The sequence below is a fragment of the Alexandromys fortis genome, unplaced genomic scaffold, assembly GCF_014885135.2.
Source record: "Alexandromys fortis isolate MF-2015 unplaced genomic scaffold, M_Fortis_MF-2015_v1.1 scaffold_202, whole genome shotgun sequence".
Lineage (NCBI taxonomy): Eukaryota > Metazoa > Chordata > Mammalia > Rodentia > Cricetidae > Alexandromys > Alexandromys fortis.
In genome coordinates this window covers 1,567,951-1,584,265 of record NW_026068077.1, presented here as the reverse complement: position 1 = coordinate 1,584,265, position 16,315 = coordinate 1,567,951, and the positions used below count along the sequence as shown (strand labels likewise).

At 45.3% G+C, this 16,315-nt stretch overlaps 1 protein-coding gene across 20 annotated transcripts in view; it reads left to right on the top strand.

The window, feature by feature from the left end:
- Tcf4 (transcription factor 4) overlaps positions 1-16,315 on the top strand; it is a 342,727-nt gene that overhangs the window by 321,622 nt on the left and 4,790 nt on the right. For 13 of the 20 annotated variants that reach the window (XM_050121710.1, XM_050121718.1, XM_050121709.1 and 10 more), the window contains 4 exons: positions 9,238-9,373; positions 11,233-11,395; positions 14,780-15,009; positions 15,866-16,006. In XM_050121710.1, the coding sequence (XP_049977667.1) occupies positions 9,238-9,373; positions 11,233-11,395; positions 14,780-15,009; positions 15,866-16,002 (666 nt within the window). In that variant the 3' untranslated portion in view covers positions 16,003-16,006. The remainder of the gene's footprint in view (positions 1-9,237; positions 9,374-11,232; positions 11,396-14,779; positions 15,010-15,865; positions 16,007-16,315) is intronic. The other 7 variants (XM_050121720.1, XM_050121715.1, XM_050121716.1 and 4 more) reach the window with 1 other exon arrangement.

The window sequence follows — 16,315 nt, the reverse complement described above, 5'->3', positions numbered from 1 at the left end:
TATAAAAAAGTGGATATTGGCATTTTTTTTCTTGATTTAATGCTACCCTTAATGTCATTTTCTTTTATTAAATCCTTTCTTTTGCTTTTGATCTTATTTATAGCAGCCACTGGTCATATGGAAGCCATTACTGTATAGCTGGGAGATGAAAGGCTCCAGTGCAGTTAACTAAGAGTGAATCATTTGCACCAATAGCATGCACGTACAGTGAGGTGCCATGTGCGTCCAGAATGCCCTGTGTGTTCACTCTGGAGCGGGGCACTTGAGCTTTAGAACGGTCTGCATGAAAATCTGCTTTTCGTCAGAGATATGTAGTCTGACAATATGAAAACACATGTTAACACACAGCCCTGAGCTGCTTGCTTCTTGTGTGGAGAGACAGACACAGGATCAGACGGGGGGAGAGGGGGTAGACGCAGAATCAGACAAACACACAGAGAGACAGACAGACGCAGGATCAGACAGCAGACAGACAGGGAGAGACAGACACACAGAGAGACAGACAGACAGACACACACGCAGAGACAGATGCACACACAGAGAGACAGACAGAGACATAAATAAAGAGACTGTCTAATGCCATTTATTGATGTTAAAAATATAAATTTCCCATTACAGCTGGGAGATGATGTAATTAGTGTCAAATATCAGACTATTACAGATAGGTTTAGAGAACTGCCATCAAAATCCTCCCTGTCCTTCAAAACTTATCTCAGTTGCCCTGGTTTTCCCGGATAGATATGACTTCATCATCCCTGGAAACCCACTGTGACCTTGTTCTCCTGTAAGGCATCCGTCTTATTTTGTCTTATGTCTTAATGATCTTATGCCACCATTATAATGAGTCTGTTAAGTAATAGATGTCTGTCTTTTGTTATTTTTCCCCCTCTGGGTACCTAAAGAGTGCTTTGCATATGGACATCTGAAAGTCATTTGCTAAGTTAAATGGAATGCTTATTATTGGGCAGAAACATGCAAAAATTGGTACTTGACATTATCAAAGGTTATGAATGTCAGACCTCTCCTCCTGGAAATGTGCCACGTGTGCCATCATTGGTGTTTAGGGAACATCCACCTGCACACGGTAATGATAGTGGTGTCCCCCAATCTGGACCCAGGTGCCGACCATGTGGCATTCACAACCCAAGACAAGCATTGGCTTTATGCGTAGCAAAGTCTCAAGTCTGTGCCCAGTGCCATCTGACTATGTCCTTGAATGTATTTTGTGTGTGGCGCCTTTAATGACTCAATCAGAGAGAGACTCCTCCCTCCCCGAACCCAGCAAGGCAATGGCAAAGCGCAGACTTATGGAGATCAGCACTGTCTCAAAGGAGCTAGGGACGAGATGATGGCTGTGGATCTGATGAAACAGGAGCTGTCAGAAGAGACGAGTCCACTGTCGTCCCTGGCCCACAGTAATGTTGGAGAAAGCCCAGCAGATGAGTTGCCATGAGCAGATAGCAAAAGATTCAGGCTGATCAAATTAAAACTAAGAGATAACTAGGACAGTCTCTGGGCATCCAGGTCAGGGACCAACAGTAGAAGATGGAGCTCATAGCTCAGTTCCTAACTATACCGCACCTTAGCTAAAGGACCAGATCCTGGGAGAAGAATATAGCATCCCAACAATGAAGATTTGCAAAGAGGTGGAGAAGATGCATTTCGTTTGTTTAGGCAAATTTCTTTATGCCATTGTTCCTTCTACAGATATGTACTATAGGCGCTTGTTAGGTGCCTCGTCCTGCACAGCTTGGTACTGGCAACCCTGCTGGAGCATAGGGGAGTGAAGAAAGAACAAGCACAAAAGAAACAGCTGGCGTGTACATAGAAACCGGGGATGGGCTATGTGTGCTCTGATGGAGCAGCACCAAGTACAGCAACAACCAGAGACTCCACACATTTATACACTCTATACAGCACAGAGGGAGGGGTTAGCCAGTCTCAGTAGGTGAGCAGTACCCGGATGGAACTATGTGGGAGGGGGACACAGTCGTTGCTAGCTTTTGCACACACTGATCAGCCATAAACACTCAAACTTGCATGTCTGTCAGCCTTCACGCTCAGAACAGAGAGAGGTTTGGCCTCTGAACTTCACCGTGGGTAGAGGGCTTGGCTGTCCCCATGGAACTGAGGCGTAGTTCATTGATAAGGCCCTGTGTATGTCAACAATGTATGATTCCTCAGGACTTCATCTACTCTTTGCACATGCACTCAGTGCTTCCCCGGCTTCCCACAGAGAAGTAAACTATAAGGAAAAGGTGGATCATAGTATGCCTGTGGTCGTGGGCAGTCTGTGGCTCCAGAGCGCTTCACAGGGCAGTCAGCTGCAAGAGCGTACACACACAGGTATGCTTCAGAAATCCACAGTTACTGGTGGTTGTCAAAGTGTTCAGTTGGCTTCTAAACAAAATAAAGCTGCTTACAGGTAACTGCGGGTCCTCCCCGGAACCCCCACACTAGATGGGCATGACTCAGTACAGCCAGATCAACTGTAGTTCCATATGACAGATTTAGTAGCCTGCTGCCTGGAGCAGGAGTGGACTGGGCCCCTAAACACCCATAGTCCTGACAAGGAATATAGTGTCCAGATGTCACCGCCATGGGTGGAAATGAGGTAAAGAGTGGGAAGCAGCAGAGAGTGGGGCTGCGGAAGGGAGACAAGAAAGAGTTCCACCACACAGGACTTAAGAAAGAAAACCAACTGGAGTCAGCTTTCATCACTTGCACCTTGAGAACCACATTACAGAATCACGCCTTATCACCATTTTGATGGAGGTCCAGGAGCTGGGCGTAGTTGGTCACCTAACAGATCCAAGCCACTAAAGCCACACTTGGTGAAGTTCTAAGGAAATTATCTTGAAGGGGCTGGAGAGATGGCTCAGTGGTTAACAGCACTGGCTGCTCTTCCAGAGGACCTGGGTTTGAGTCCCAGCACCTACACAATTCCTCACAATCACTTGGAACTCTAATCCTAGGGGCTCAGAATCTCCTTTTGGACTTCGTAGGCACTATGTGCATGTGGTCCATACAGGTGAATGCTGACAAAACACTCACACGCATTAAATAAACCAATCTTAAAATTTTGATATCATTCTGAATGTTTTTTTTTATCTGGAGAATAAGCATTAAATAAATCTCTAACAATTGCACAAAAATGAATCACACTAAATTTCAGACAAATTGTAAGTAGAGCCACAAGATTTCCGGAAACAAAACAATTAGGTATTCTCCTAAGAGTTATGAAATCATCTCCCAGTAGCATTTGGAGAGTCAAGGCAAATCCAAGCAGAGGAACTGGACCCTGAGCTGCTTTCAGGAAGAAGTTCTTGAAATTTTCAATTATGTGGTCATTACAAAAAAAAAAGTCTGATCATTTTTAAAAACTGAGCAAATAGGAAATGATATTTGTAGTGAAGGCTATCCTGGATGTTAGGAATTTCTCTTATGATGGTTGGCTTTTAGAGCTCCATCTTGTTTTCTGCAGGGCTCTGGGTCTGGTATGTTCCTCACAGTATTCATCTTTTGCTGGTCTCTTAGGAGCTTTGAGCTCCCTCTGTGAACCACTGAAAACTTTCCAACTGATTTCTACGTCTTTGAAGGATGCACTTTTGCCATCAGTGGTTGTTGCACATAGGAAAAAATAAGTTTGCTTTCCTCTGATATGACAGAGATCTAACATGGTTATGGAAGCTGAAATTGAGCCTCCTCTAACTGTCAGATATAAATGAGAGTTTATATTTCATGGAGAGATTACTATTGAACACCAAAAGTGTTTGCCATGTCAATATGTCATAATGACAGGGAACCATCCCCCAACGTGTGTGTGTCTGTGTGTACGTATGTGAGTATTAAGGAAACACAGGAGAAGGGTAAGAGAAAAAGAATCAAACATCTTTTTTGGTACTTTTCTTGTTCCTTTCGTACTTTCTGACAACCAGAAGTCATCAGTAATAAGCGTCGGTTTTTAATAAACCAAAACGTTCCAATAACATATCTGGTTTTGTGCCATTTTTATGTGGATCTAGACATGGACAGATGACATTTGCCGAAAGTCCCCATCCTGCTCTTTTAGAAGGATTATGGTAGAGTGGGAGGGGCCAGGTCCTGAAAGCCTGTTTGGAAGCCGTTATCTCTGGCGATAACATTAACTAGAATTGAATAACTGCCAAATGAAATTTAATACATTTCCCCATCCATGAAATAGGCCTCTTAAATACAACAGAATAATTACTTTCACAATACTCCCTGGAAACAAAGAGAGCAAAAGCACTGAATGTCTTTTTTGTTTGCGGTGTTTGTTGTTAGCTTGAGGATAAGGACAAGGGTGTTTACCGAGATGCACCTCGCACGTCCCAGAGTAAAATCAGCCTGGCCGTTGGCCACCTAATTTGAAGCTGCTTGTCTTTTAAATCTGTTTATGTTGGGAGAGTCGCAGCAAATACTGAATTCTGCAATTTAGTTAGACAGTTTGGCCTTGGCCTAAGGTAGTCAGCTCTGAATTTTTTTTCCTCTAATAAAGGAAAAATAAAATGCTTTGGATCTGTGCATGTACAGGTATTTATATGCACGTAGTATTTGTATATGCATATGTGGACCTAGGAATATATTATGCATGCGCACATGCAGTTCTCTAGCAGAAACTCCAGGAGAGAAGCCCCGTGTGCCTCTTAACTCACTTCCCTCTCCTAGATGTAATTTATATGCCTAGTAAAATTGCTCAATGTCATAAGCTTTCTGAGTTAGTTTAGGTCTTTTCTAGTTCTACAACTGGCTGTTGGGTAATTCACTCGGCCATTCTTACCCTTAGATTTCTTCTCTGAAATAGAGTTTGACCTGCTTTCTGTGTCCCTCTAATGCAGCGGTTCTCAACCTTCCTAACGCTGCGATTCTTTACTACAGCTCCTCATGTTGTGGTGACCCCAACCATAAAATTATTTCATTGCTACTTCATAACTGTAATGTTTCTACTGCTATGGATTGTAATATAAATATCTGATATGCAGGTTATCTGATATGCGACCCCTTGAAAGGGTCATTCGACCCCCAAAGGGGTCACAACTCATGGGTTGAAAACCACTGCGCTAGTCCTTTGAACTCTGCGTTCTAGGAATTTAGTGTGTCTAATGTTCTTCAGAAAGTGTGATTATTTAAATTACATGATATTTGTATGACTCACAAAGTTAATACATGTCTAAATGTATTTGACTGTCCCTGGTGATAAACTAAGGCCGGAGAGTTTCAGCAGCTCTGGCAGAATTCTTGTATGTTCTGACCTGAGCTCCAGAGTGGCTTAGGTGTTACTTGGCACCCACTATCTATAGCTTCTCCGGTCACCAGAAGGAGCAGGGCCATCGGAGCTTTACTTTCTCTTCCGTGTCCCCTGAACTACCTGAGCGCACAGTGGTCTTCTCATGGTCTGACCCGTGTTGTCTTCCAAGTGGAGAACTGATTTTTTAGACACTCTTGAATCTCAAAATTTGGAAATGCTTGCAGGAGGCCCAGGGCCAGGAAGAACGTTCCCGAGGTTGCTAAGGGAGAGTAGGACCTGGGCACAGGAGGGCCATGAGGAAAGCTAAGGTTCTCCTGAGGCAGAAGTGAGACGAGTGTCCCATAAGAGACAAGAAGCCACTTTAGGTGTCCAGGACCCTCATGGGCCCCAAATCCAGTTTACAGAATTCTTTAGGATGAATTTTATTTTGTTCGAGCTCAAATAAGTTGTTCCATTCTGTCAAAACCCTACCCTAAATTGGTCATCACGGACGCTTGACAGTTTGTTGTAAACTCCTGAGGGCTGGCATCCTTCTGACGTGTTTATCTCTCCGTCCATAGCACCTTGCAAAGTGACAGGTGTGAACCACGTAAATCGTGTCTGGTAGGTCAGTAGTAATGAACTAAATTAGCTTTACAATTTCCCTTTCAATGTAAGTACCTCCAACTACATTAGCGTGACCGCAGGGAGAAGAGCCCATTCAGCAGTAGTCAAGTCAACTATTCTCACAACTTGCTGCAAGTGTATCAAAGCAGAGATTTGGTAAAGAAGAATCTTCCAAAACTATTCCAAGTGTATCATACTAATAATCAATTCATTAGTTAAAGAATCTTTTTCCTGGTTGTTTATACTTATATGAAAAGTGATCTCTCCTCTCTCTCTCTCTCTCTCTCTCTCTCTCTCTCTCTCTCTCTCTCTCTCATTTGTGTGTGTGGTGTGTGTATCAATTCCTCTATTTTGATAACTGTAATTGTAATTGCACTAGCCCCCCCCCACCAACCTGCCCCTTTGTATGTGACTAAGATGATGTTTTTAAAGGAAAAGTAAATCGAGTTGAGACATACTGTCTGTGGCCAAGAAGACAACCCAAGCTAATTCTCCAAATTGGAGTATTACTCCCCAGCCACAGGCTCCAGCTCATTACCACGTGGCGCTACATTATGCATGGAAGCCAAAGTCTGCATGGTTACAAAGAAAACAGTGACAGCATCTAAGGGACCATCGACCCCAACTTCCCTTATGCGAAATGACTGATACTTGAGATTGTCCGTAAACGGCAAAAGTAAGGTGACTAGCCTCCCTAACATTTAAAAAGAAGTGGGCTCGAGTATAACCTCTGCTCTGTTCCCGTCATAGTAGAGTAAAGGGACTTAACCCAAATGGGCCTGAAGAAGCTAGAGATAGTGACTCCAGCAGTAACCATCAGTAGAGTTAGCGTGAGCCTTGAGGGTCCCTGAGCTCCGTCAGCCATCAGTTTTGTATACTGTACAAGGCTTTTCCGGTAAAGCACTTGGGCCTGTACACAGCTGTTGTGTTAACACTGTTTCCCATGGATTTAGAGTTGTTTATGATAAGCCTAGGCCTCATTCTCTGTCGTATCATCTGTATCGTTTGCACTTGCGTGATTTATGGTGTCTGCTCGTCTCACAGAGAAGCAGGCACCGGGACTCTGCCTTCCTCTTTTAGCTCTCACCCCGTCTTTCCCACCCAGCTTCGATGACAACTATTGCAAGGTATTGGCTATCAGTTCTTTTCCCCTCTCGGGAAACAAGAAGGGAAAATACTCATTTAGTAACTTTGTAAAATGAAAACCACACACAAAAAAGTCTTAAATTCTGTCACAGGTGCCTTTTAGAGAAGGCTTGTGCACATCTGTAGAGTGGTTGTGAAGGAAAAGGGGCCTTCATCTACACTGAGGGCAAATCTGATGTCACCTCTGGGGATTCCAACCTCGAACCATCATCCCTCATGGAAATGCAAGCTGTTTAATGCGCTGGGGTTTCCAAAGTAAAAATGGCGAATCAAAACCTGGAAAGCGACTGCCATTCTTGTTCCAAAGGAAAATAAAACAACCACATAAAGTATTGGTGAGATGTGTTTGAAGGAATAGGTGGTTATGACCTGCCTGCCAGAGAAGATCTGGCTTCAGAGAAAAGCTGGGCCTGCATCTGCATGGTTAGTATATAGAGAGAGCTCCCGTTCCCGTGGTTAATTTAGAGAGAGCTTCTGTTCCCTGGAGCTCCAGCCCTGACACTGGGCCTAGTGGGTGGGATCTACTGCCATGCCCCTCTGTCTTCCAAACACAATGGGCTGCTTTGGAGGGTGAGCGGGGTCTCGGGACATCTGAAGACGCCTTGTGGAAACTCAGTAACCCCCATCCAGAAAGCTCTTGTGGGACACAGACACCAAGCGCCCACAACTAGACTGTCCCGTGTCTCAGCAGAAATGCTCATTTTCACTCGGGGCTTTTGAGTCCTCTGCTGCCCCAGCTGTGCTTTGAATCTAAACAATGACAGGAATTTCTGTGATCTTCCTTCCCTGTCCAGAACTGTTTTCTTTTCTCTTGCTCTGGTGTGTGTGTGTGTGTGTGTGTGTGTGTGTGTGTGTGTGTGTGTATAATATATGGCTAGTTTGGCAAGCTGTGTATGGTGTCTGTGTAAAGGGGATACACAATCGACAGAGTCCTTGGCTTCTCTGAGCGCTGCTGTGGTAGTTTCATTTCACGTCTTTGGGAACGATCATTTGAAACATGACGGTAAAAGACTAGAAATTTCTGCTCAGTGTGTTTCTATTTTTTATTAGAAAAATAAATGTTGGTTCGCAGCAGTATAAATTCATGGATAAATGCTTTTTAGAGTTCGACCCACTGTCTGGCGTACTAGGCACTGAATAGGAGGCTAACTAAATAGCCTCTTGGAAAGGCAGAGCAAATGTGAGCGCTTCCTGTTCCCTAGGTTTACAAACGCTTAATGGTTTTACCCTAAGGCACAAGCTACAAAGTCAGCCACCACACTCCTGTGCCATGAGTTCATCCCCTTTGAGCCCCAGAGCAGCTAGTACTACTTCATAAAACTCAATGGTATTCTTTTTAACTCAAGGAACCACACTGAACTCTCTATTTTTTTTTCCTGGAAGCATAGAGTATTTACAGTACAGTGTCTTTCTTAGGATCTGAGTAGTGGAGACGGGGGAAGCTGGAAAAATGTCCAGACATCCTCACATAGCAATGATGGCATTACTGGTGTGTTTAATAAAACCTTTATTGGTACATTTTCCGGTGTGGTGGCATTGGCAGAAATGGTTCCCCTTTGGATTTGAGACGCAGCAGCTGATGAAATACAGTGAACATTAATTTGGAATGGGCTGCCAGTTTTGGAAAGCCAGGTGACATTTTATTATATTTGTACCGAGCAGGGGCTATGTCCCATACTGCTTGAGCTTCCGCTCTCGGAGACTTCGCTGGCATTATGGGGGGAAAAAATGGCAGGCCTGAGAATCTTATCCCCTGAAATGAAAGTCGAATGCCAAATTGAAATTCCTGTAGGATTTCCGATAGCAATGGGGGAATTGAGAAGCCCACAATTAAGCATATGGGCATTAAGATAATTGTCAGATCTGTTGGCGGACATGATAGAAGACAGATGGGTACGAATCAGTGCGCTCCACTGCAGCACCCTGGGAGACAATTTGACGTTTTACCTGCCTGAGCTCCTCTGCCATATTTGTCACTGGATGTAAGGCATGGCATCTTACTGAGTGTTAAGTGTTGGATTTTTTTTTTCTTTTCCTTTTTTTTTTTAAAGCACAGAACTGTAGGTGTATGTGCAGTTCTTCAGCGCCCTCTAGTGGAATGCACTGGGAGGACGGCTTTTCACAGGACCCCCTTACTGCACCAGGTCCCAGCTACACCTGGAAAACAGCCCTTGTCCCTCCAGGCCACACTCAGCGCTCTAGTTCTGTCGTTTCAGGTTGGGGCCCACCGCGAAGACGGCGTGACTCTGAGAGGCAGCCATTCTCTCCTGCCAAACCAGGTTCCGGTTCCGCAGCTTCCTGTCCAGTCGGCAACTTCCCCGGACTTGAACCCACCCCAAGACCCTTACAGAGGTAAGTCACCTCCAAGGAAGGGTGCCTGACCTTTCGTAAACAAAGGCTTCACACTGGTGTCAAGTGTCCTTGGCAGCGTCTGGAAGGCCCTGGCCGAAAACCAAGAACCAAATCTGGTACCAAAGTGATCAACAATGGGAAAGCAGCTAGAATTTGGCCAGTTAATTGTGTTTCTTCGGTGGCTGTTTTCCTCAGACATCCTCTGATATCCCAGTCCCATTTCAGCGGGGAACGAGACAACAGAATGCCGAGAGGAAATTTTATTTTAGCTATTTCCACATTTTACTCATTCGTTCCTCTAATAAGGTTAGTTGTGGCCTGAAAATGATGTTTCCAAATGGACAGGGAGGAAATCGTCGTCATTTGAGAGGGAAGGAAATGTAGGTACATGAAAACACAGAGAAGGAAAAACAGTGAACTGTGTTGTATGGTTTCTGCTCTGGAGTGATCAAGCCCTGTGACAGACAGTGTGCCCCCCCCCCCATTAAAAGAACTTTTTGTATCCCCAGGACTACAAAGACTAGACCTGGGTCCGACTTCCTGTGTTACTCATGGGCCAGATGAACAATGTTCATGTACAGTGTCTTTTTGCCCCCTCCCTATTTAAAATAAATTAATGCTACCTTGGGAATTCCTATAACCAGCCTCTCAGCTGTGAACTAGTGCAAAATTGAATACTTACAGAGACAGGTATGTGGCTCACTGTGGTTGAAGCAGGAGTGATCCCATGACTGTGCTCTTCCTCTTTATGATATGGTTTTCACCTGTAGCCTGAGAGTCTAATTAAAATGTCAATTCAGAGGCTGTGGCAGTGGGAACGCGTGCTGTTCAGGACTCCAGAGGGCAAGAAGGCTCCTGACCCACGGGACAAATTCTGAGTCACACGTCTTTAGAGTACACAGCTTGTGAGTGAGGGATGCTTGTGACAGACAGCCTTCAAGCCGAGAACCAGATTACATTAAGGCCGTGTTTTGAATGTCATGCGAAGGCCAGGGAGTGAATACAGGTGCTCGATGAGCAGCGATGAGGACCAGAGTCTAAATGTCAGCACCCACATCACAAGCTGAGCACCCTGCACACACCTGTAACCCTGACCCCCGGGGGAGAGCCTCTGGAGGACCTCTGGAGCTGGCTGGCATCCAGACTAACCAAAAAGACGGGAGTTCCAGGTTTCAGGGAGAGATCCCGCCTCAAAAGAATAGGCAGAAAGTGGTGGAGAAGGCTGGGCACCGGGCACATAACGTGCGAGTATACTCTCACAGCGACACATGCAGATGTCATGGGGACAGGAGCAGTGGAGCAAAGTTAGAATTCCAGATTTCTCCGGCGAGCCGAGCACCCCCTTCCATAGGTACCATTTTCAAATGCTGATTACTCCTCAAGCATAAGAGAAGCTTAATTTCAGAATATCATTAGGGTATCTATTGAAGCCTTGGCTGCACATATTTAGCGTACTCCCTAGGAATTATATTTTAAGGACATTTTTCTATTAAATCATTGCATATGGAAGAAACTCAATATAATAGCTGATATTTACTCGGGTTCTTAATCAGAACATTGAGGTGTGTGATTTTCATGATTATGATTTTCATTGCAATTAAGTTGATGTTTTGTAGACAGTGAAATTACCATCTACTCCAAAAGATTGCAAAATAGAATTTAACCTCAGAGCTGACGCGCGGAAAACTTGCTTCCCACAGGTGCGTTTCCGAAACTTCCCCAGACAGCTCGGAAAAGCGACCGGAGGGCCCCAGATCTGGCCGGAAAGCTCTGCGTTTCTGGGGTGAATGTGCTTCTGCATAGACTGCTGGGCATCAGCTGATCTCCCCGTTTCTGTTTCTCCTTTGGTTTCTCCATAGGAATGCCACCAGGTCTCCAGGGCCAGAGTGTGTCGTCTGGCAGCTCCGAGATCAAGTCCGACGATGAGGGCGATGAGAACCTGCAAGACACAAAGTCTTCTGAGGACAAGAAATTAGACGACGACAAGAAGGATATCAAATCCATTACTAGGTCAAGATCTAGGTAACAGTATACAATACTGTCGCTTCATTTAATTCCTTTATTGGACTTTGATGAAGTGAACAGAACAGGAAGAAACTATTCAGTTTTTTCCTGGCAGGTAAAGCCTCAAATGAAAAGAAAATCCAAGGCTTGTTCTAGAAGTATTCCAGGTATCATTTGAGATATCTGTATTCTAACGAGGCCTAAATGCCTTTGAATTTGGGCCCAATGCTAATTGCATACCATAAATTTATTTGTACCTGATTCAAGTAAAAAAACAGTTCCTTGTTAAAACTGTGTTGTTCAAATTCGGTCAGAAGTGTTTTTGCCTAAAACATTTCTAAAAAGGAGATTTAAGCCATGTTAAAGAGTCGATTGTATATACAACTGTAAATTTTTTATCTTTAAAGTGAGAAAATTCTGATTTCCTAGTTTTATCCTTAACAGGTTGCTGTGTGTAAAATCAATTCTAATTTTCTCCCCCTCTCTACTACTAAAAGCACAACGGCAGGGAAATGGCTTCAAGTTGGTGTTCTGAAATATCTGGTGTCTTTGAGTTCAGTGTGTCTCTGTAAGCTTGAGTCTGGTGATCAGATGGTTTAGGGTTCCTCGGGACCCATATACGTTGTCTTCATTCCTTTGGGTTAATTTTCTTTGCAGATTGCCCAGTTGTGCCAAGACTCCAGCTTCCTTTAAAGGTTGTGGTTCTCGGGGCTACAGCTGGCATATTTCGTGAATCAAGTTCACACTGCCTTTTCGTCTCTTTATAACCATTGCGACAAATGGCATTGTCTGTCCTACTACTGCTGGCTCCGGAGATGCTAAGTGCTTCTATCTTATCCCTCTCTTTCTCTCATCATTACAGTTCCCTGACTTGTGGCAACATTGGCAAGAAGTCCTTAGGTGGGGATGTCAAATCCTGAGCAGCTTCTCTGGTAGCCAAGTCAGTTCTTGATAATTTAGCGGCCATAACGTATACATACTAATTGGTCCTTTGACGTTGGAGAACATCATTTTACTTAGCCATTAAGTGTCTTCTTAAGTCACTTTTGTGTCATTTACGACGTATGCCTCACAGAGTCTGTGGTGAAATAGTACCCTTCAAATCTAGTTATGTCCATGAGCGGTTTATTGATGTGAATAACTATTTCTAATTAGCCATTAGCCCGAGAACTTTTAAAGGCCGGGTTACCATTTTCTGACTCCCCCTATGTAAGGTTTGACACATGGTCACTGTCTAAAAATATTGCTAGTCTTTTGCTTCAGAACAGGCCTACCAGAGACTTGGCTGTTCCTTTTCGCTTCATGGTATGCAGGAACCATTCAGTCACAGGCTGCATTCCCCCACCAGTAGCAGACGTTCTCGGAGAGGGAAAAGGAGAAGCCAGGAGGAAAAAGAGAGGCAGAGAAAGAAAAGGCTTGCTCTAGCCTGCAGCCAGCCGTGTGCGGGCTCTCATAGCAGCATAGTCGGTGCTGGTTGGGAGGTCACGAAGTCCAACCTTGTAGCGTTTCACACCATCCTGCCCCAATATGCCCCTTTCTGTCTGAGCATCCTTATATCCTCAGGTACTTTACAGAGTTCAAGAAAGCCTCTCCTGGTTAGGACGCCTCCGGGGTAACTGGCCCTGCTTGCACTTTGGATGCCACCTGAGGGCTTTCATTTCTCCTCTTGTGTTATTAGCATATGTTCATCGTACACAGTGATGAGTTTCATAACGGCATTTCCTATTAAGCCCACTATGGACTTTGAGAATTTTCATGCTGCCCTATTCTTTGTTTTCTTTTTGTATCGCACAGAATCTCTACTTCATTTTTTTCTGTGTTTGGAAGACCACACATATGCAGAAGGGTGAAGCTGGGTCCCTGAGTCTCACCCTGCACAAAAATCAGTTCAGAACAGGTAGAATAAATACCCTGTGGTCAAACATGAGACCAGAAAGAAACTGGGAAAGCCCTCCAAGATGTAGGCGTGGGCAAGGGCATTCTCCTCCTCCTCCTCCTCCTCCTCCTCCTCTTCTTCTTCTTCTTCTTCCTCTTCCTCTTTCTCTTCTTCTTCTTTTTGATTTTTATTGAGCTCTATATTTTTCTCTGTTCCCCTCACTGCCCCTCCCCTCCCCATCAACAATCCCCAAGGTCCCCATGCTTCCAATTTACTCAGGAGATCTTGTCTTTTTCTACTTCCCATGTAGATTAGATCTATGTAAGTCACTTTTAGGGTCCTCATTGTTGTCTAGGTTCTCTGTGATTGTGATTTGTGGGCTGGTTTTCTTTGCTTTATGTTTAAAAACCACTTATGAGTGAGTACATGTGATAATTGAGGGCCCCAGGAGTTCAGGGACAGGTCGGCTGGGAAAGCTACACCCATTTGAAGTCAGCGTTCATTCCATGTACAGCCAAACTAATCTTCCTCATCTTCAGTTCTAAATATGAGGACTCATCATCTTGACTCTGAACAATTTGGGACTAGGGGATTTTAGGCTTCTTTTCAAGGATCTGTACTCAGTGGCTTGGACTGACGTATTCTTCCTCCATGCTTCTCAAATACAGAATCCAGAAGAGATTTTTGCTCACAGTATCTCATCTGGAGATTTTGGTTTTGTTGAGTCTTCTTTTTTGTTGAGTCCCAAACTCCTCTTTTCTTTATAACAGCCCTCAAAACATTTGCAATCCTGGACCCATGAATCCATTTGTGAGAGCATCTTTTCCAGATGGCTCATCTGCCTAGTCACCTTCCATAGCAAAGTCTCAGATGGGTCACTCTGACCGCTCAGTATGGCCAGGGCCCGGCCTTATGCCTGCTGAACCTTTCATTGGAATGAGTCACAGACTAGTTTAGTTCTGAGAGAGAACCCTGTTTGGCTTCCTCTGTGACTCGCGGGGATCCTGGTCCATCATAAAGAGGTGGTGCTTGGTTTTGATCACTCCACTCTCTGATGTTTCTGCTGTTGATATGACTGTATTTACCGTGATCTACAAAAATTTGTCGGGCAATAACTCATCTTCTGACTGTATCATACGTCATTTTTTAAGATTGTTAAAGTAATCATTGTGTTTTCATACATATAAGCTAAGCCTGGATCGCTGTCTTCCGTAAGACTGAGTAGTGCATATTGCATAGAACATGAAGTCTTCATTGCCCCTCTGTGTCCCCCTACAACAGGGTAGACACACTATGACCCTGCTGGAGCCAAGGTCATCTTCTTCTGTTTGATTTGGGTAAAATCTCTGGGTGGAACAAAAAGTTTGGTGTGTTCATTACCTAAACCAACCAAGGTCATATGAAGGTCAAATGGATACATTTCTGGGAAGAAGGATGGATCTGACAAGCATCTCAAAGAAAATGTAATATAGATACCGTCTTTCCCGCACACCATCATAAAAGCGCCCATTCCTCTCGCCCTACAGCAATAACGATGATGAGGACCTGACCCCAGAGCAGAAGGCTGAACGTGAAAAGGAGCGGAGGATGGCCAACAATGCCCGCGAGCGCCTGAGGGTCCGCGATATCAATGAGGCTTTCAAGGAGCTGGGCCGCATGGTGCAGCTCCACCTGAAAAGCGACAAGCCACAGACCAAGCTTCTGATTCTCCACCAGGCCGTGGCTGTCATCCTCAGCCTGGAGCAGCAAGTGCGAGGTCAGGAGATAGATTGCCTAAGCAGCCCCCAAAGAATTGCTAATATGCGGGACTGTAAACAAAGTCTGTCTCCTGTAGTTAGGTTGTAGGGTGTTCTTCTCACCAGTGTTATTTTACATCTTTTCCCTGTGTGCTGACAATTGTCAGACATGATTGACCAACCTATTTTCTTTCTTTTTCTTCTGTAGGGTGTGTGTGGGTGTGTGTGTGTGTGTAGATCAAAGGATAGCTAGCCTCGCAGCTGTATTCCTCAGGGGTCACCTATCTTGTTTCCTGAGGCAGGGCCTCTCACTAGGACCTGGGGCTTGCCAATTAGACTAGGGTTGGCTAGCCAGTGAGCCCCAGGGATCTGCCTGTCTCTGTCTTGCCAGGGCTGGATTACAAGCTGGCCACCACATGTAGCTTTTGATGTGGGTGCCGGGCACTGAACGCATGTGGGTGCCGGGCACTGGACGCGGGCCCTCCTGCCTGCACTGCGATCACTCCTAATGCGCTCTCGCTCTTCCCAGCTCATCATTCTAAATCGCTGTTGTCATTATTTTGAGCAAGGGTCTTATTGTATCACTCAGTCTAGCCTAGAACTATGTATAGCAGAGACTGACCTCAAGTTTACAGTTTCCCTGCCTCTGCCCCTCAAGGGCAGGCATTCCTTGCCTTAGCCATCATGCTTGCCTTTATGCTGTGTGCAGTTAGTAACTGGCGGGCAGTGAGTGACCTACTGGTACACGTTCCTGCACGGATGCCCTCATCCTGCCATGTGAAATGGAGTCTGGGTGTCTGGCATGGACAGAGGAGTGCTTTCTCCACCCCTGTGGAGCCCTGCTGACTGAGTGCCCTGTGCTGTCCCACCCCACAGAAAGGAATCTGAACCCGAAAGCTGCCTGTCTGAAAAGAAGGGAGGAAGAGAAAGTTTCCTCAGAGCCTCCTCCTCTGTCCTTGGCTGGCCCACACCCTGGGATGGGAGATGCTGCGAATCACATGGGACAGATGTGAAAGGGTATGCTGGGCCCACATGGGACAGATGTGGGGAAGGTGTATGCTGGGCCCACATGGGACAGATGTGGGGAAGGGGTATGCTGGGCCCACATGGGACAGATGTGGGGAAGGGGTATGCTGGGCCCACATGGTACAGATGTGGGGAAGGGGTTTGCTGGGCCCACATGGTACAGATGTGGGGAAGGGGTGTGCTGGGCCCACATGGGACAGATGTGGGGAAGGGGTGTGCTGGACCCTGTTTCTACTACCGCTGTCCTCCCCAGTTCTTAGTGGCACACAAACCACATACAACTGGTATCGCCCAGATCAG